Source organism: Cynocephalus volans, chromosome 12 (assembly GCF_027409185.1).
Source record: "Cynocephalus volans isolate mCynVol1 chromosome 12, mCynVol1.pri, whole genome shotgun sequence".
In the NCBI taxonomy this organism is placed as follows: Eukaryota; Metazoa; Chordata; class Mammalia; order Dermoptera; family Cynocephalidae; genus Cynocephalus; species Cynocephalus volans.
Window position 1 is genome coordinate 64878106 of NC_084471.1, and position 22966 is coordinate 64901071.

Here is a 22966-nt window from a genome sequence, read left to right on the forward strand (position 1 = left end):
ATCCTGAACGGGGAAAAGATGAAAGAAACAGAGCAAGACAAGGATGCCCACTCTCACCACTCCTATTTAGCACAGTATTGGATTATTAGCCAGAGCAACTAGGCAAGAGGAAAAAAAATAAAGGGAATCCATACTGTAAAAGATGAAGTCAAACTGTCCCTGTTTGCAGATGACATGATCCTATAAACAGAAAAACCTAAAGACTCTACCAAAAAACTCTTAGAGCTGATATATGAATTTATTAAAGTTGCAGGATACAAAATCAATACACAAAACTCAGTTTCATTTTTATCCTCCAACCATGAACTAGGAGAAAAAGGAATCGAGAAAGCTAGCCCATTTACAAAGCTACCAAAAAAATAAAATACAAAGAAATAAATTTGACCAAGGAGTTGAAAGATATCTACAATGAAAACTACAAGTCTCTGCTGAAAGAAATTAAAGAGGACACTAAAAGATGGAAAGACATTCCATGTTCATGGATTGGAAGAATTAATGTTGTTGAAATTTCCATACTATTGAATGTGATTTACAAATTCAATGCCAATTACATTCTTCACAAAAATAGAAAAAACAATCCTAACATTCATATGGAACAACAAAAGACTACACATAGCCAAAGCAATACTGAGCATAATAAATAAAACTAGAGGCATTGCACTACCTGACTTCAAATTATATTACAAAGCTATAGCAACTAAAACAGCATGGTACTGTCATAAAAACAGATGAAGAAATAAATGGAATAAAACAGAGAATCCAGAAATCAATTCATGTACTTATAGTCAACTGATCTTTGACAAAGGCATCAAACACATACATTTGGGAAAGGACAACCTCTTCAATAAATGGTGCTGAGAAAACTGTATATCCATAAGTAGAAGAATGAAACTAGACTTGTACATCTTGCCATGTACCAAAATCAACTCAAAAGGGATTAAAGACTTAAATATAAGTCTTGAAATTATACCACTCCTAGTATAAAATACTCTAGAAATACTTCAGAATGTACGACTGGGAAAAGACTTTGTGTATAAAACTCCCAAAGAACAGGGAACAAAAGAAAAAATAAACAAAAGGGATTATATAGAACTAAAAAATTTCTGCATAGCAAAGGAAACAATTAACAGTGAAAAGATAACCTACAGAATGGGAGAAAATGTTTGCAAACTATGCATCTGATAAAGGATTAATATCCAGAATATACAATGAATTCAAACAACTTAACAATAAATAAAACCCAAATAATCCAATTCCACAATGAATAAAGGAGATGAATAGATATTTCTCAAAGGAAGACATACAAATAGCCAATTGGTACATGAAAAAATGTTAAACATCACTAATCATCAGGGAAATGAAATTAAAACCACATTGAGATGTCATCTCACTATAGTTAGACTGGTATTACCAAAAAGACAGAGAATGACATATGACGGTGAGGATGCGTAAAAAGGGGAACACTTCTGCACTGTTGTGGGATTGTTAATTAGTACAGTTTTTACGGAAAACAGTATGTAGTTTTCTCAAACAACTAGAGCTAGAACTACCATAAAATCCAGCAATCCCAGTACTGGGTATACATCCAAAGGAACGGAAATCATTGTGTTGAATGGAAAACTGCACTTGCATGTTTGTTGCGGCTCTAGGTACAATAGCCAAGATATGGAATCAACCTAAATTTCCATCAATGGATGACTGGATAAATAAAATGTGTTATATATTCACAATAGAATACTACTCAGCCATGTAAAAGAATGAAATCCTGCCATTTGCAGCAACATGGATGAGCTTGAACAAAATTATGTTAAGTGAAATAAGCCAAGCACAGAAAGAAAAATACTGAATGTCTTTACTCATAAGTGGGAGTCAAAAAATAAATGAAGAGAGAAATAAAGAAAGAAAAAAAAGATAGACAAAAAACCCAAACTACAATTGAACTTTCAGAAGGAGAAAAGAGAACTGTGGTTACTAGGGAGGGGAAATGGGGAGAGGGATGGGGTTAGTGCAAATTGGTTAATGTACACAAAGCATAAGTGTATTTTGTAATGATGAATACGCTAACTATCCTGATTTGATCATCACATATTGTACACAAATACTGATAGTCAACTTTGTACTCCAGAAATATGTATAATCTATTATGTTTCAATAAAAAAAAAAGAAAAAAAAAGATAGGCCGAATAAGTTCAAGCAGTCTACTGTACAACCTGGTGACTACAGATAATAACAATATATTGTGTTCTTGAAAAATGCTAAGAGACTGGATGTAAAGTCTACTCACCATAAAAGTAAGTACTATGTGAGGTAATGCATATGTTAATTAGTGTGATTTAGTCATTCCGCAATGTATGCATACAAACCATTACATTGTACATGATAAATATATACAATTTATCTGTCAATTGAAAAAATAAAAAACCAAAAAATTAACGCTTTTTTATAATCTCTCTAGTAAAAGTAACAGAAAGAAAATTTTAGCAATTGATTATGCTGTAGTATCTGTTCGTATGTTTACTAATACCTATTTTCTAGAAGTAATCTTGTTGTATGTTGAGCTTTGCCTATTAATATCTTTGGTCACATAAAACAGACCATGTTTTGTCCAATATTTTCTAAACAATATTTCAAATGGTAAATAATGAAATTTGTGTATCAAACCAAGAACTTTATTCATAGCAAAATATATGTCTCTCAGGCACCCCCCACCCCAATTCCTTTCACCCTTTTCTACCTCCCTCCTCATACTGAACTGTGTTAATGATTTCAATTTTAGGAAGGATTGAAGATAGAATTATTAAATGACTGTATTTAAAGGTTTCCCTTAGCATGTTGGGAATTACAGATAAAGAAAAATAACAATGTCAGCATAGAGATAATATAGAACGTGCTTACAGAGAACTGGAAAATACCACCACCGCTCCTGAGTTATAATGTTGCTCTTTATATTAACCTATATCTCAGACAAAAGTGAAAATCAAAAAACCAGTATCAAATACACTTACCCTGTATTTAGCCAGACTCATAGTTACTGTCCCAAGGCAGCAATTTTCTTAATGACATATTGGAGTTGAGGATCTCATTAACTAAAGGAACTGGGCTTGAAACATTTTTTACAGTTCTCAAATACCTCTCAAAGTCATTTTCTTGGATGTGAGTGAGAGCGGTGGAAAGTTCTGTGAAAGAGACAATAAAAAGATAGAGATGGTATTACAGGTTCACTAATAAAGGACAACTAAGACAATAATTTATATATCATCATTTGCAAAACTAATTTATAAAGAATCAACATTACACCATTTTAGACTCTTTGTTATCTTTTTCATTATACTAAGAAGAAAAACAAGTTTGTATAAGTGAAAGAATCTGAACGCAAATTTAAATTTTATCAGTTTAACAATTTGCCTTTAAAGACCATGGCTTTTCTTTGAAAATATGATTGACAGAAACAGGAAAATTCTCTGCCAAATAATCAATTATCTAGGAAATAGTACCAAAGAAAAATTTTACGGTATATGTCATCTCTTCTATTGCACTTTGCTCTTCTTTCCCAGGACAACTAATGCAAAAATCAATACAGACCAAATTCAAACAGAGATAATATTTCTGACTGCACACTTTACCTTCAATTTCTATTTAGTGTTTATGTACATTTTAATTATATCTTATTGATAAATTAGATGAGGCATTTTAATAATGCTTTTACTTTCATAACATGGTTTAACTGGTGACATGAAAGAAGGATTTTAGATATATTAAGATACGCATTTTATGTATTTTATGTAAAATAAATTTTATAGTTGAATGTGAATTTTAGTAAGCTTCTTAGTTTATAGCAATGTATATTTTATGGATGAATTCACAACCTTTACATTAGAGATAATAGTGACTAATAATTTACCTAAAATTTAGTTACACAGGTGAGAGAATAAACACGTTCTATATAATTTACAATAGTTGAGACTTGGTTTTTAGGCTAATTAGAAAAAGAGATATTGATGAGATATAGCTATGTCTAACTGAAGGAATGAAATGAGGTGTTTAGAAAGAATTTATGTAAAGAAGGGTAGAGAGTTTTTCATTCAGCTTTGCCTTCAGGGTTGCAGGGGAGCGCCTGGGGTCCTCCGCAGACCCAGAAGGAGAAGGGGCAGACAGGATTCCCCCCGGTGTTGGGACCGAGAGATCTCGGGGAAAAGCGAGCCTGCTGCCCACCAACCCAGCCCCGTGAAAGAGACACTCAGACGCGGCAGGGGTTCTGTCAGGGCAGTTCCACTTTATTGCTGTTACACTGCAATTTATATAAGCAAGCAAGTAGGGGCTTTCCATGAACTAACCAATCAATTAAAGGATCACGCGGGCATGCATTTTGTACTAACATGTTGAGCATAGAGATCACGCAGGGTTCACGAGTGCGGAAATACTGGAGGACCAATAAAAACCTTTTGGAGCTATCTTGGGTTATGCCTCCCCTACTTCCCGTGGGCGCCATCTTCATCCTCCACCCATAGGCACCACGTGGCTCACAGATAATGTTTGCTCCTAAAAATGGGCCAACACAGAGTTACATATTTCACATAATCACATTTGTTTATTTGAAGAAAAGACAATCCTCTGAATCAGGCTCTTGAAGGCTTGCTTCACTTGCTGATTCCTTAGTGTGTATATGAAAGGGTTCAAGAGAGGAGCCACTGAAGTAATGAGCACAGCTACTCCTTTGTTTAAAGTCACTCTTTCCCTTGCAGAAGGCTTAATGTACATGAAGATGCAGCTACCGTAAGAGAGGGAGACAACTATCATATGGGAGGAACAAGTGGAAAAGGCTTTTTTCCTTTGATTCACAGAAGGAATTCTCAGAATTGTCCGGATGATATTTGTGTAGGAGAGAATAACTAATGTCAAGGTGACCATGAGTGTCACCACAGCTAAACAGAATGCCATGAGTTCTAGAAAGCGAGTATTTGTGCAAGAAAGCTGCAGAATCGGAGAAGAGTCACAGAAAAAGTGATCAATTATATTGGAGGCACAGAAATCCAACTGCAGCAGAAGGATTACTGGTGGAAAGACAATCAGGAATCCTGCAAGCCAAGAGCTAAAAACAAGAAGGATACAGAGTCTGCTGCTCATGATGGTTGTGTAATGAAGAGGTTTGCAGATGGCCACGTAGCGGTCATAGGACATGGCAGCCAGAAGGTAAAATTCTGTCACCCCCCAAAAGATGGAAAAAAACAGCTGAGCCACACAGTCATTATAGGTAATGGTTCTGTCTCCAGTCACGATGGTGACAAGGAATCTGGGGATGCAGGCAGATGTGAATGATATCTCTAGAAATGAGAAGTTCCGAAGGAAGAAGTACATGGGAATCTGTAGATGGGCATCTGAAAGGGTGAGGGTGATAACAATCAGGTTCCCAGTGACACTTAGGATGTAGGTTACAAGAAGAAATACGAAAAGTACAACCTGCCATTGTGGGTCACTTGTCAATCCAAGAAGGATAAACTCTGTTACTGCCGTGGAATTTCTCATTATTTTCTTTCTTTATACATGTTATTTGTATTTTAGCTGTAAAATAGGTGAAGAAATAAGAAAGCTAAGCAACCTGTAAAAAACGTAGTAAATTTTTTTCATTGTCTGGCTTACTTCACTTAGCATGATGCCCTCCAGGTTCTTACTTGTTGTTACAAATTGCAGTATGGCTGAATATTTTTCTAAGGCTGGATAATATTCCACTGTATGTATGTATGTATGTATGTGTGTATGTGTGTATGTGTGTGTGTGTGTATGTGTGTGTGTGTGTGTGTATGTATGTATGTATGTATGTGTGTGTGTATGTATGTATGTGTGTGTGTGTGTGTGTATGTGTGTATGTATGTATGTGTGTGTGTATGTATGTATGTATGTATGTGTGTGTGTGTGTGTGTATGTGTGTATGTATGTATGTATGTATGTATGTATGTATGTGTGTGTGTGTGTGTGTATGTGTGTATGTATGTATGTGTGTGTGTATGTATGTATGTATCTATTTATCTGTCTGTCTGTCTATCTATCTAGGGTACTTCAAAAAGTTCATGAAAAATAGAAATCAAAGATCATACAAATCTTTCCATAACCCTTTTGAAGTACCTCATATCTATCTCTCTGTCTACCTCCCTATCTAATATATATGTATCCCCATCTCTTCTAATGGTACAAACTTGCAGTTATGTAGGATGAATAAGTCCAGAGGTCTAGTGTACAGCCTGAGGACTATAGTTAATAATAATATATTGGTATACTGAAAATTTTCACTGAGAATACATTTTAGGTGTTCTTATCACAAAAGAGAAAAAAAATAACTATGGAAGGTGATGAATAGAATAGTTGGCCTGATTGTAAGAATCACTTCACTATGTGTATATAAAACAAAACTTTATGTTGTATACCTTAAATATATACAATAAAAAACTTAGTAAAAAAACTGCACTATTTAAAAAAATAATTTTTGCCTTTTTTTCTTTTAGAGAAAAATAATTTTGTAGTACATAAACAAAATAATTTTAAAAAATTATTACCTCATATATTAATTTTTCCTGTAATTCCTTCATTGTATTTTCATATATTTCAGTATGTCTCTGTCTTCTGAATGTTTTAATATATTCCCTCCCTGAAAACAAAAAAAAAGAGATTAAAACATTTTCAAATAAAATTCTTGAGAACCCACTCCCAGAATACCACAGCACTCTTTGGAGATGTTCTTTTTGTTGCTTTACTCTTCATATTTTTTTTTCTCTTTTTAAATAAGCATTTATTTTCTTTTCTCTCCATCCAAAATGCTTCTGATATCACTCTTGATGTTATATGGAATTTGCTTACTTGTTTATGTTTGATTTAATGTTTGCCATAAAGGCTTTAGTTATGCTGTCACCTAAGATTATTTTTTCAATACTTTATTATCCAGAGAGCCGAACAAAGTCTGTAATGTCTCATTTATTGTCTATATCCATGATAGGTGTCAGAGCTATCACACTGAACAACATTTTCTCAGGGTTAGCCAACTAATTTAATATTTGAATGAATTTACCCAAAATTTTATCTGTAAAATTTCTGGTAGACATAATCTCACCTTCTGTTATGTGCTTTCTTTGTAGTCATATGGTATGTAGCTTTGTGCCTTTTGCCTTAATATTATAGGGGCTAATTTATGTGCTGTATAAAATTCACATTGTGTAAAGCTAAAACATAAAGTATATCTGCTCAGTATTAAAGCACATCAAATAAATTGGTTTGAATATTGTATAAATATAATTGCATGGTTTCCTGACATTGATTATATTACAAATAATTATTTCCAGATATCTAGATAAGAACACAGAAAATTATGTAATCCTATCAATCATTTAATATTTATGCTATAGTGGACCTAATTGTTGCATGAAAATATTGATTTATAATATTTAAACATTTTTTCATTTATATATTTCATATAAATCATATGGTTTAATTTTATTTATACATAATAAAGTAATTATAATCAAAATTACTTGTATAAAGCATAAATATTAACTATTAAGAAAAACTATATTTCTCAATGAACATACTTTTATAGCAAATATGACTTGTGTAGTCAACATCATTTCTAATGGCTTATTAATTTGTTTAAACATAAGTTCTCTGGGATTTTTTAGGAGCCTCTGCAATCTGTTTTTCCTCTGTAGTCTTATATTTGTAACCAAATATTCAAAATATTGATAATAAAGGGCAATTCTTAGAGGTCATCTACAATGTTTACAGGAAGAGCATATTAACCCATTTTAATACATCAACCCAAATTTCTTTAGGGATTATGTGTCCCAATATATCCTACCTATTGTCCCTTAAAGAAGTATTATCTTGGTTCTTGAAATGAAATGTTATAGTTAAAATGAAGGCTGATGTAATGTCTTTCCAAGCTTGGTCAAGATGATATGACCTACTGTGCAGAAGCAATGTTATTCAGGCCAGCCTTAATTTATCTCCTCCATTTACAATGGACTCAGGGGAATTAGTTGAATGAATCAACAAAAGGCACCATGGAGATTGGTGTTTTCAAGACACCAAGTGCAAAGCAGTTGTCCAAATTAGTATACAATTTAGAACAGAATATTTAGGTGATAGTGGCCTGAAATCAGAGCAGAAGAATAGATGGAAGAAATTGCATTTTCATAGTAATCTATAACTTCAGTAGTAGAAGTAACGAAATAACAAAGTAATAGAGATTGGAAGTCTCTAAATATCAACAGACTAAACTGTGAGAGCGAGTTTTTCTGTTTTAGAGAAATATTAAGAATTCATTGTGATGTTTTAGAATGAACCTGAGGTCTTCATTATTCTACATCATAAAAGATGTCAGACTTGTCTTTAATATTTTACATTTGCACACTGACTTGATAACATAGAAAGGTGGATCATGATTATAATCATGGCCCTTTATTCATTCGATAATTACTTTTTGGACACAAGTGGTGGGTTCAGACTTGGGTTCTGAGAATGCAGAGAAGATTTAACAAAAAACTATTTTCATAATTTTTACTTCCTACAGAATAGCGTGAGAGCTCTACATTATTTTTAAAATACCAAGAGTCTCTTCCCCAAGTCTAAGTCAAGCAATATTCCCTTGCACATGTCATCTTATTCACTATTTTGATCTGAAAATACATCTATATAAACCCTTTACATTACTATTTTGAAACTTACATTTATTTGATATGTAATCCAGGAACTCTATAAGCCATATAAATAGCTCAAAATAAATAGAAATTGGGGTTATTTAATAATTTTAAGGAGCTAGACATTTTCTGAACAAATATTTAAAGATTGTTTTTACTGTTTCTCTGGAAGACCTAAAGTTCTGCAAGGTGTAAGATTACTACAATACAAAAAGGGTTAAACAATACAGAGTGCATACTGAAGAAAGAAACTATTAAGGCATAATGGCTATGCTAAACTAAAAGAATAGCATATTAATTTATCAATGATCAAAGTCAAGAACTGGAATAATATGTCATAAACATGCTCACATTTAATTACAAATGTTGCAATAGTATTTATATGATGCTTACGTGTAGGCCAAAATATTATTTAAAATTACATGCTATGGAGAACCCATCATAAATAAAGACAAATGGGAATGACCATGTCATTGGCCATTGCATATGAACTCATCTAGATTGATTAATCTGTAAAGATCCTATTTCCAAATAAGATTGTATCCACAGGTTCTAGGTAGACATAAATTTTTGAAGGGCACTATGAACCCAGTACAGTACCCAAAACAAATACAATATAAAACAAAGAACAGAACAAATAACAATTTTAAATAATAACATATAGCTCTAGTGAGCGTAACAATTTATGTGCTTTAGAAATTTTAAAAGAATCTCCTTTTAGTTTTGCAATTTTTATTTATTTATTTATTTTTATTGGAACATAATTGATTGTAAATATCTATGGGGTAGAGTGTTAAATATTCATACCTGTGTGCATCATGTGATGTTCAAATCAGGATAATTAGTGTGTTCAAAATTACACAATATAATCATTTTTTGTGGTCCTTTACCAATTTCTTGTGAGTACCCCTCGCTCCTGCCCCATTCCCACTTCTGGTGGACTCAGTCATGTTTTCTTCTTTTGAAAGTTCAACAAATTATTTTGATTGTTGTATATTTCTTTCTTTTTTCATTTATTTGTTTACTATTATTTCTTTTACTTTTTTATTGAAAGATAATTGATTATATATATTTCTGGGGTACAGAATTGAATATCGATATAAGTGTACAATATGTGGTGATCAAATCAGGATAATTAGTATACTCATGCTTACCAAACGTAATTAATCTTTGTGACCCTTACCTAATTTCTCACTAATCCCCTTCCCCTCCCGCTTTCCTACCTCTAATAACCAAAATTGTGTTCTCTTTTTTTTTGAAAGTTCAATGTATTATTTTTTCCCTCCTTCCCTCCCTCCCTCCCTCCCTCCCTCCCTCCCTCCCTCCCTCCCTCCCTTCCTTCCTTCCTCCCTTCCTTCCTTCCTTCCTTCCTTCTTTCCTATCTTAGTTCCTACTCATGAGTGAGGACACACAGTATTTCTCTTTCTGTGCCTGGCTTATTTCACGTAACATAATTTTATCTAAGTTCATCCCTGTTGCTGTGAATGGCAGAATTTCATTCTTTCTTGTGGCAAAATAGTATTCCATTGAGTATATACAACACATTTTCCTTATTGAAAGCATATAGGACATATAGGTTGATTCCAACTTTCAGCTATTATAAATAAAATCACAATAAACATGGGAGTGCAGGTATCCCTTCAACATGATGATTTCCACTCCTTTGGGTATATGCCTGGCAGTGGGAATGTTGGATTGTATGGCAGTTCTATCTGTAGTTGTTTGAGGAATCTCCATACTGTCTTCTCTAATGGCTGCCCTAATTTACAGCCCACCAACAGTGTTAGAGGGTCCCCTTTCTACACATCCTCATCAGCATCTGATAATAGACAGTCTAACTGGGGTAATTATTTTTAAACTCCCACTTACCAGTAAGGAAATGAGATTTTTCTATTTCTGTGCCTGGTTTATTTCACTTAACATAATTTTCTTTAAGTTCATCTATGTTTCTGCAAATAGCAGAACTTCATTATTTTCTATGGCTTCAAGAAGTAGGACTGGGCAAAGACTTTATGAGTAAGAACCCCAAAGCACAGACACGTACCAAAAGAAAAAATAAACAAATGGGATTATGTCAAACTAAAAAGTTTCTGCACAGCAAAAGAAACAATGAACAGAGAGGAAAGACAACCTACAGAATGGGAGAAAATATTTATAAACTATGCATCCAACAAGGGATTACTATCCAGAATATACAAGGAATTCAAACAACTTAATAGTAAGAAAAAAATAAACTGATTAAAAAAATGGGCAAAGGAGCTGAAAAGGTGTTTCTCAAGGAAGACATACAAATGGCCAAAAGACACATGAAAAAATGCATAACATCATCAAGCATCAAGGAAATGCAAATCAAAACCACATTGAGAATCTCCTTTTATATCAGTATTTTCAATAATGGATTGTGGGAATATTCATAAAGATTGACAGAATATACTTAATTAAAGCTGTTAAATTCAGATTAAATAATTTAAATTGAGAAACAACTAAATCCTTTAATACATCTTTTAAGAACTCACTCATCAAAGATTGAACATTGTCTTCTTATGGTGTGTCATAACAGTTTGCTAGTGATAAAACCCATATGTTAGTATTTTAGTTTTAGTTTACTTTGAAATTCACACCTATGATTATATTTTTTCTCCAGTGATTGAAGTGGTACTATTTATCAGTTGGTTACCTGATATGCAAGATAAAGGAAGTGAAATGTATGCATATTTAATATTGGTCTTTGTTTTACAAAACACAGAATAAACCTTAATACAGTGAATGTATGGAAAACTATAACCAAGGAACAAAAGAGAGATAAAAAAAGGTCATGGAAAATATTTATCTATATTATATTAATAAGTTCCTTTCTGCTTTGTGATTCCAAACGATATGACTTTATCTTCTAGTGTAATCAAGACACAACTTCTTCACACATCATTACAGCTTCTCCACCAAACATATAATGTCTTCTATAAAATATTGGTCTTTAGCATGGTTCCATTTCTAACATAACTCTGCTTTGAAGGATGGAAATAAAATAATTATCTGAGTGGAAATAGAAAATTTCAAGAAATGTAACAGGAGATATTATCAATATATATGTTAATGCTGAAATATAGTGAATATTGAAATGCACTAAGTCCATATGAGAAAAATACTCAAAATTTACAGAAGGATTTTCATGTTCAATATTTCATAAATAATATTTACAAGGAAATTCAAGAAACTACAACTAAATAAATGGAAAAGTTTAATGAAGAGTTTAGGGGGTATTTATAGATTTATTCTATAATCTGACTTCTCTATATTTGTACATATTTAAAATAATGTAATCAAAGAAAGCAAAATAGTTTAGTGGCTAAAAACATGTGGTTAAAAATCTTGGCTCAGCTTGACTTGTAAAATTGATTCTGCAATACATATTAATGAGGTAGTCTCACTGTGAACTACTATAGAAGTATTTCTAAGGAGCCCACTTCAATGTTTTTGTGAGTTAATTCCTTTTCCATAAATAAGGAGTCAAATGACATTTCTTTGCGTAAGAGGGAGTGTGTAGCTATCAATTATGCCATTTTATTAAGTCATTCAAAGGTACTAGGATGTTTTCTAGCCATTAGGCTGGAATTAGAATTAGGCTTCAGGTTTTAAAACCCTTTTTATTTTGCAATAATTGCAAACATAGGAAGGAGGTACAAAAGTAGTTTAGAGAGTTCCTATATATCTTTTACCGAACTTACACTAAATGCAAAATCTTATACAGCCACAGTACAATTATCATACTAGGAAATTAACTTTGATACAATACTATTAACTAAACTCTTGACTTTATTTGGATTTTACCAATTTTTCTATCACTGTTCTTAATCTGTTTGAGGATCAAATCCAAAATCTATATTGCATTTAGATGACATGTCTCTTGGTTTTTTCCAACCTGTAACAGTTCCTAAATTTTGGGGGTAAATGCTTTGATAGTATGCAAATATCCACTTTCTTCCTAAAATTTCCCCCTCTAATTTTAGTATTCTACAGTGAGCTTACCTGCAGTAATTATTACTGTGTTTTTCAGACGGTGGTTTTGTATTTCCCTCATTTCTTCTGCATTTATTAATTGCCATTCTTCTATGAGAAAGTTATCCCTTTTCCACTTTTATTTAATTATTCAATCATTTACTTATAGCAGTTTTCACTAATTAATATTAATTTTACTATTTGGCTTATAATATGATTTCTTATTTTCCAGTTTTGGCTGTTAGCTGCTATTTCTGGATGGTTCCTGAGTCTATTCCACCTGACTCCAATTCTTTTTTTTTTTTTTTTTTGAGGTTTCCCTAGGGCCAAGGGTTTCCCTAGTGGACAGGGATGGGAAACTTGTTTATGCACACTAATTCAGTATATACACACATATATGCATTTATGTATCAATATATTTGTGTTTATACATATATATATGTCCACATGTGGTTATTTCTAAAAGTTCTTAGGAAAATGGAATTAAAGACAATACAAATCTTTCCATGAACTTTTTTGAAGCCTCCTTCTATAGAGAGAGTTGATTCTCCTTATTCATGGTAATTATGTTTCATGAAGTCATCACAAACATTGAAATATCAGTACTAACCTCTTGCTTCTATGGGTTATAACCATTTATTGTTTCATAGATTATATAGATTTGTGTTATATAGGTTAGTTTGCCAATGTCCTTACAAAACAAGCAAGTTTCATCTGTGTTGAAAACTTGCTCTCTACATAGCCCTTTTCCTGTATGACACATAACAGGTATTTTAAAAATTCTATCAAAGCCTCCTGATCTGTAGAACCTGCCTCACCTGCAATTTGAACATTTTTCACATCTTATCACCTTTTGAAACGTGTAAGCGAGCAGGCACTAGCCATGAAGAGTTTAACATTTTCCTAACCATGGGACTATAAATTTCTTTGGATTTCAGCCTCACAACAATGTTATCACTATATTTTTTCTAAAAAAATCATTTTTCATCTCATGAATCCACAAATTTAGCTGCTTTTCATCTTTTCCATAGCTTTATCATGTGCTAATGATGTCACTTTAGCACTTTTCAGGAGAGGCCAGAATTTTCTCTTTCTTCTCCTGGATGTACTGCATTGTTGATTCATTAGCATCGAACTCATAGCCAACAGCCTGTAACTCATGCCTAAAGAAAGCTTATTTAACACATGTATTTTCTCAATAAATCATATAACAACCTACTTACTCTTAAGAAACTTAGACAAAGTACTTTGCTTGGAGCCATTTTAAGCAGTGAAATCACATAAAAACACAAAAATGTGAAAAATGTGGCACTGAATAAACCATGAAAAGGGCACTTATTTAAGGTGTGAGAGCTAAACAAGAAGGCAGAGCATTTCCTCTTTAACCTCGACTAGGAATGTGCACGATGATGAGCAACTCAGTTTTTTTTGCTGCTCTGAGCATGTCCCCTATGACTGTGAAAGTGACCCAAATATTGATTCGGAGGTTACAAATACACTTTAGCTGGTAGGCAAACTCGCAAAAGCAAAATCTGTGGATATGAGAACTGACATTTTATGAAATGAACGCAAGTTCATAATGATACTTCCTAATTCAGTCTTCAAGTACAGAGTTCAGAATAGCATTCCTCACTTACTCTTTACAGTAATTTCTTTCCTTGGTAGGGAAGAATCTTGTTTTGGGTATGAAAATATATTTACTTATTTGTTCGACTAGTAAACACACAGTAATTTCAGAACTGCGAACTCATATGTCTTTGAAAAACAAATACACCACTCAGAGTATAGTGTTTGTGATACTTTTTCCTTCAGTCTTATAATATCTAGTTAAAACATTGCTTTTCAGAAATTTCAGACCAATCTTTCTTACCTACCCCATTTAGTATTGGTGTTGCTATTAATCTGTAAAACAGTGAGACTCATTTCTCACAGTATGCATTCCTAATGAGTTCCACCAACATCCTGGGTGATTATTCTTAATTTGCATTCAGCAAAAATCACTGCGTTGTTTATTCTTCTACGGATGTTGAAAAGTGCATAGTCATGTATTCACCTACAGAAAGGATGGTTGCGCCATCTTGTAACGTCTCTCATGTTTCCCCTTGTGGACAACCCTTTCTCCCTTTCTCAGCCCTGGCAACTGATTTGTTTTCTATCCCTACAGTTTTAGTATTACAGAATGTCATACAAGTGGAATCGTATAATACTTAGCCTTTGAGTCTGCATTCTCTTCTTAGTATAATAAACCTACGTTTCACCCATGATGATTTGTGAATCCTTAACTGGATCCTTCCTAGTCCAAGCAGTATTCCATTACATGGAAGAACCACAGTTTGTTCTTCCATTCATTTATTAAAGAACATCTGGGTAGTCACTAGTTAATGGTCATTATGACTAAAGATACTCTAAGCATTAACATAGATATGTTTGTGTGAACATAAGTTTTCATTTCACTTGGGTAAAGTAACTAGAAGTGGGATTGCTGTTTTTTGTTTCTTGTTTTTGTTAAACTGATGTGAACATTATAAGAAACTGCTGAACTGCACTCCAAAGTGGCTGTACCATTTTGTATCCTGTCAGCAGTGTGTGAGAGTTTCTGTTGTTTCACCTTCTCTTCAGCATTTGATATTGCCAGTTTTTTTATTTTCTTGGATATTAGTTATTCTAATAGGTACGTGCTAAGATCCCATTGGGATTTCCCTGATGACCAATGATATTGATAATCTTTTACTATACTTATTTGACATTTGTATATCATCTTTGGTAAAGTTTGTGTTCGTATATTCAGCCACTTTTTAAATTTTATTTTTTTATTTTTATGTCTTGAGAGTTCTTTACATATTTTGATATACAGTCTATATTTATATCTATATCTGTCTCTCTATATTTTTTCCTTTTCAATAGCTAACTAGGCTGTTGGCAAGGTGACCTAAATCTCATTCCTAAGGAATCAGACGTATGAATGCTTGCTGTATTTCCCATGTATGTCCTATTTTAATTTACCACTATGTATGGTGGTACTAGGAAGATCCTTGTAGATCTGTGGCCCTTAGGTATTTCCTACAAACTTCAATTGTTTCATTAATAACCATATTTCTCATGAATAACCAAGTTTATTCATCATAGCCATTTTTGTGTCTTTTATTTCAAGGTGATAGGATAGTAAGACAAAGCAATACCAACATATTACATAGTAAGACCAATCAATATCATTGTCTCATTTATTTTACTGTAAGATGAGTACTATTTTTTTTTCCTAATCAATTTTATTTAGCTCATTTTGACAAGGATAAAGCAAACTGTAACCCACAGATGATATCACTGGCAAGAGCACTGTGGGAAACAAAAGCAAATGCATACTTACAATAAGTGCCTCTTCCAGTGAGTACACATAGCAGCCCCCTTACATGAAGACAATGGTGCAAAATTAGCAATTTGCTTCCAGGAAGCTGATTTCTTGTTTCTGCTGCTAGCACACAAGCTATATCAAAAGTTCAATATTGGTCTCTGCTATTGGCAGGGTTGATATCCAGGTAACTCACACATAAATCTAATCCTTGTCCTCATAGCCATGTTTTTCATGAATCCGTTAATCAAATATTTAGGTAAATGATTCAGGAGAACTGAACAGCTTTCACGAAATGGGTCATTTTATGCTCCTGATTATTATAAATCTCCTCTTCAGATGGATATTTTGTTGAAAAGTCACATGGACCAAAACACCTAAATATTCTGGTTCTATTAAAAGAGTACCATTTTCCTAAACCTCTGCTTTACGGATACTTTAATCTTTCTTTCTAAGCCCTTGGCTACCCAACATATTATTAGCTAATGTCCATGAATCAGTAAAAATCTTATATCTGGCTAGCCGCAAGCTTCTCAGCAAAAAGTACAGCTGGATATACCACTTGAATTTCTGTCACAGAAAAAAATATTCCATCCTAACTATGATTTAGGGCTACTCTTGGTTGCGATGTAATGACTCATTAGATAGTGTGTAGCTAGTTATATTATTTGATGCAGTATTATCTGTAAACCAGGCTCAATTTTTTTCATCCTTTGGTAAGTGGTCATGACAAACTGACCATGATTCACTGTATGCGTGTACTGAAGTCGCATGGTCTTTCCTAAATGGTAACAGGATACTTTTTGCTTCACAGAAAGTGCTCTTGTTCTGGAAACTGATTTAAATATGAATTGGATGAAAGTCTGTGACTCATTGTGATAACCAAGTCAGGTTCAACTTATAAACCTATTGTTATTTTTATTGTTGAATAAGAATTACCTCTGTTGCTGTGCACTTATATTTCCTTGATTTTGATGATTAACTTACTATAGCAATGGTAAATCTCTGTGGATCATCTCTTTTATTACCAGTCTGCACATGCTTCAGGAAGTTGTAGTATAACTTTACTCTTGGATATTATCTATACGTTGATTTTTATTACTCTGAGACTTAAGATATTTTAATAGCAGCATTTTCCACTTCAATGATCAACACCACTTTTTGTTTTCCTCAGCTTAAAAAAAAAGACATTTCAAAGATGCTTGTATTTATTTTAACTTTGGGGGTCTTAGGAGACATAATCTGGAAGATAATAAATAACTTACGTGTACACAATGAATGAATTCCAGCATATCCGTGTCATCAATCTATTAATTCAAAACTCAACATTTTTAAAAGAAATTTTTGGTATTCCAGGTAACCTGTCATAGGTTACCTTGGACTCATTAGTTTATTAAACACTTGCAAGTCCAGTGGGACCTCTCCAACATACTCAAGGTGGCATAGTGAATCCAGAATTTCCAACAGATGCACTAATTTCAATAAATTTGACTCAATATAAAATTATGTTTCTACTTCTCTGCACATGTGCCATCAGAATCCATTCCAATATAATTTTTCATATTTATATTAAAATAAACTAGCAAAAATTTATAAAACTTTTAATCTGTAACACTTCCTTCTAAGTTTGTATGTGCTTACCAGCTCCTAGATAATGTCTGACTTTGATACAAGTTATAAGCCTGGAAGCAGTGTAAGAGTGGAGAATGAAGACAAGAGGAGAAATTGAAAACTGACTCCTGCAGGTGAGGTAATTCCAGGGTTTCTAAATAATGCATGGCCAGCCTCATGAAGGAGAGGAAGATGGATCCTTCTGTTGGCAAGGGAGGCTGGTGGTACTTTCAAATTTCAGTTACTGAAAGTCATCTGAATCCATTAAAATGTCTTTATTCCAATTCTCAATTCCCACTCTTTTAAAATTACCATCCTAACATTCAAATAACACATGCAGAGAGATTGTGAATTAAATCAACTTTATAATTAACGAAACTGTAGAATCATGATTTAATATTGGATATGTCATCTCTGCAGCTATGAGATAGTTGAAACACTAAAGTTCCATTATCTTTCCGTAAGTTCTCTAACACATTTGGAAGCAACCAGCTCAATGCATGAGCTTTGATTCACCATGAGAACTGCTTCTCAGGAATCTAGTGCTATTCCTATAAGTTTAGAGTCATCTGCCCATACTGTGATGTACACCAGCAGAATAGATGTCTAAATGTAAATGAGTTAAAAGTTCACTTCTTTTATGAGTATATGTGATTGGCAGAACCAAATCACATTTGTAATTGAAATTGTAGTACTTACAGTCAGTCTCTGCATATAATAGGCATATTTGAAGGAATTTTGAAGATGCAAAATGAGTAAATACATAAAAGGTTTTCTGAGTACTGATATCCAAAAGAGAAATTTCAATAATTCACATTTATAAGTTAAGTAAAATTTAGTATAATCCCCAATTACAGACGAGAAAACTGATATGTTTTAGTTGTGATTAATGGAACAGCACATAATGTATTATGAAAGAACAGTTGTCCTATTCATGTTATTGCACTGCATAAGGCTGAATTATTTTCTGAGTAAATTATATGTAAATGGCTCTATGGTAGTAAATTAAAACTGTCGTTTTTTTTTTTTTTTTTTTTTTTTTTTTTTTTTTTTTTTTTTTTTTTTTTGTCTTTTTGTGACCGCCGTACCGCACTCAGCCAGTGAGCACACCGGCCATCCCTATATAGGATCCGAACCCGCGGCGGGAGCACTGCTGCACTCCCAGCGCCACACTCTCCCGAGTGCGCCATGGGGTCGGCCCTAAAACTGGCATTGTTGAAGATGCCACTAAGAGTTATACTTTATTAAGCATTTGGAAGGTACGAGGCATCTTTGTAAGCACTTTTATTCCTTGTCTTAATAAATAGTCACAACTATTTTCTGACAAAGTTACTGTAACGCTTTCCAATTTTCATATGGGAAAACTGACTCACTGAGAGTTTAGCTAATTTGCACAAGGTCATGCAAATGGTCTGTGCTTCCAGAGATTACATAGAGTGAATGAAGGAAGAGAGAAGCTGCTACTCAGCTGTGAAGAATCTCACCTCTTCAAAAAGCCACTGATATCTGAGGAGTGGGGTAGAACTTCCATAGCTTTAATAATATTGCTGAGTATCACTGTGACATTTCACTGTTGTCCATATGAAAATATTTCAAGGTAAGAAAATACCAGAAGTGTTTCCAGTGGGATCTCTGCTGGGAATCTGATCACAGGGGTCCATCTGGTAAACTTAATGAATAAAAGATAGACTTTAGCCCTAGATATGTCCCACGTGGAGATGCTGGGAGGTAGACTGAAAAAGAAAAGAAAGGTTCAGCAATTTGCATCCATGATTCTGAAAAACAGGAGTCCTAAAAAAACCAGGAATGAAAACTTGTTCCAACAAAATGTCAGACAAATGATTATTTAAAGGCAAATATATTGACAGCATAAATAAAGAGTAGACATTTTGAGAATTCCATTCATTTGTCGATTAATAAATATTTTACTGAGTGACTACACTACAAAAGCCCTTTGGTCAGATATAATGAAGAAAATGTTCCCTTTGCTTGAAAAGTGCTCATAGTCCATCAGTAAAGACAGTCCAGTACATTGTGAAAATTGCTATCATATTGATAAACACAGTGCGCTATTCCAAGATGCTTATGTGGTCTTACGTGAGTATAATATACAAGGATAAAGTTTCCGTCATGTGGATGGAACAAAGAAGCCGACTTGGGTTTGGTAACTTAAGTACAGGAGACTTAACATCAGAAGAAGATGCAGGACATGGGTTATTTAGGAGACTAATGTTTGCTGTGATTCAAATCAGACTGATGGAGAATGACTAAGTAACATTTATGAGTGAGATAATGAATTATCAACGAGGTATTCTATAGTTATGACTAAGATTGGTGCTGTGGGTTAAGTCAGTGTTCAATCCCAAAATGCAGGAGTCTCACCCATTAGATACTCACAAGAATGGAACACACTGAATGTATACCAAAGTTATCACACAGGTTTATATTACATTTGACTTTAACAATAGAAGAGTTGGGGGATTCTGAGTTTATTTGTCTAAAGTGACTTTCTAGGTTGTCCAAGAGATTAAAGATTAATTTCAAAGGAGTAATTGTCTCCTGAATGTTTAATTTTCTGGGTTATGTAACATGGAGTGAAATTTTCATAGAAATCTTCAAGCTTGGCATTTTGAATGTGCTCATTTTGTACTTTCCTGAAGAAATAAAGAGTAGCATAAATATTTATGGTAAAAAATACTATTTATAGCATTTATTTCTAAAATTCTAAGCTGCCTTTTATATTTTTATTTTGCTAAGTTTCTCCCCTCCCCCAGGAGTTGGTGCAATGGCTTACTTGCTGGGACACCACCCTCATTTGAACCACTGTTCTGACATGTATTGGCCACATGTAATTATTCGTTTGTATGACTCTCTGTGCCTCATTCTTTAACAGGAGGAGAAAAACATGCCCCCTTAAAGGGGCTGTTGAAATCTTAGAGATATAGAAAAAACATTTAACATAGTTAAGCAATATTTATATGAAGAAAGTAAATATTGACTTTATAGCATTATTTTGTTTTGTATAATAAGGTGAAACAATAAAATTATCTCTTTCATGGAAAGCATAAGAAGGAAGCAATTGTTATTTATTTATTTCTATTTATTTCCTCATGATTCACCACAAACTTCTTCTCTCACTTTTACAACTCTATGATATTTGCAATCACAATTCTCTTTGCCCAGAATATTCATTTAATTATATTTCTTATATTTGCCGGGAGTCTTTCTTAGATAATGTAGATGTTGTGAGCAACCCTATCTTTCACATTGTTGTAGCACTTGGTATATGTTTTTACAAAAAAATTGTTCTATCTGTAAATGTCTACCTATTTAACCACTTATTTAACTATTTAAACATTGCCTGAAATCCTGTAGGGATGGCTGGCACATGCTTGCAAACTAGATGCTTTAAAAAATATTTTTAGAATAATGTCTGAATGAATTTTCACAATTATGTAAGAATTAGAAAGAATTTATGTCTGGAAGATTCTTTTCTGTTTATAAGAAACTGTTAATATTCAAAAATAGACACTGAGTTAAGAAAAATAGTGTGTGTATAATCACTTATTTTAATATTTAGGAGATACTATTTTAGAATATTTGATATGTACTACTTGTTATGGTTTTCCTGTTTGTTTTGTGCATAGACTTAAATTGAGAAATAAACCCCAGTATTTCTTGGATGTAAAATGAGAAATACGTGAAACAGTTTGGCATCTCCTAGAAGTCTGGGGTGCGATTGTTGTTATAACTTCTTTCAAATAGACCTGGGATAATTGAAGATATGGAGTGGTACACATGTCAAACTAACTAGGAGATCAGTTCATGATTCATGACCCAGTTTGGAGCCAGAGAAAGCTACTGAAAAGCTGTTACTGCTTGGAAACTAGCATAATTTTATTCCCAGTAACTCTTTTCCATTAGAAAATTATGTGATTCTTATAATGTAGAAGGTAATCAAGAAAGATAGTAAGACATAAAGCTAAGACTACAGCCAAAGCAGACAAAATTTATCACATGCTTGTGATTTTAAGCTAAAATGGACCTACATGTAGCAATTATTGTGAAATTGATCATAACTCTGCTAGGAGAAAAGGCAGGAAAAACCGACATTCTATCTTTTTTCATTGATAGCATTACCTAGCCTATAGATTGTTTAGAACCAAATTGTAGCATTTATCAAATTCAATTTTAATTATGTGGTTTTTTTTGTCACCACTAATATTTTGGAAAATTTAGGGCTAGAATCATCCTTTTCGCCACTACATCCCTAATGCCTGTCATAAAATAAGTATAATGTGAATGAGTTAGTTATACATTAGAAAGTTCTTTTAAAATTCTAGTATCTAAAATAAACTTCTATTAATAAATTATTACAAATGAAATCTGGGATTGTAATTCAGTGTTGTTTTTTTAGGAAGTAGACTTAAGTCCCACATCTGAAATCTATAATCTCTGTAACATTGACCTCTCAATCTCAATTTCCTCTCTTCAGTCACCTATATATTAGCAATAATAGTAGTCACTTTCTAAATGTTTTGTAAAGTAAATATTGCATATGACTTACACAAAGTATAATGTGTAAAGTGTTACTATAGCAGCTGTCATTTCTCTTCCCTACTTGCAAAAATCCCAAATTCGTTTCTTTTTTTAATTTAATCAATTATGCATATTCATAGGGCATGCAGCTAGACCCTCAGATTAAAACTCAGGTGTCCAGAAAGTTGACCTCTGACCAGTTTATTGTAATTTGATACACTTTTCTCCATATTTTACATTTTCTATTCTCTGCTTTTTCCCCCAAATTTGTAGTTATTTAATCCACCTAAAGAAAAATACCTCTGAACAAAAGAGAGTAACAATAGAAGGTACCTCATAAAGTTATTGGGAGAATTACGTAAGCCAATACATAGAAAACAATTAGAGTAGGTCTATAATATAGTAATTGCTGAGAAAACTTTATTTCATCTCTGCTCTTCTCTTCTTACTACTTTTCTCACTATTACAATTATTTTAATAGTATAAAGAATTTGAATACACATGACTTTTTAATATTTGCAAATATTTGATTGAATATTTATATTTGATTCCCAGTCCCCTGGTGATTGATGTTATTTCACAAAAACACCAAATAGAATCAAATTTTCTAATAACATTCATCTCCATTACTTGGTAAAAATGAAAAGTCCACGTATCCTGACACTCTTTTCATCAAAAAAATGCCCTATGTCTCTTCCTAAGTAAACTACTGCTATCCAAAATCGTAATCATTGACTTACATTTTTTTACTTACTCCAAATACACATAAAGTGTTTGAATTTTCAGAAAATTC

The 22966-nt window shown here is 33.0% G+C and overlaps 1 protein-coding gene across 1 annotated transcript; it reads right to left on the minus strand.

Annotated features, from left to right (window-relative positions):
- Positions 1-4578: 4578 nt before the first annotated feature.
- LOC134360500 (olfactory receptor 6C75-like) lies at positions 4579-5649 on the minus strand. Its single transcript, XM_063074963.1, has 2 exons — positions 5638-5649; positions 4579-5529 (listed from the first exon to the last, which is right to left on the minus strand). The coding sequence occupies exons 1-2, from the start codon at positions 5647-5649 to the stop codon at positions 4579-4581; spliced, it is 963 nt and encodes a 320-aa protein (XP_062931033.1).
- Between the last annotated feature and the right edge of the window lie 17317 nt (positions 5650-22966).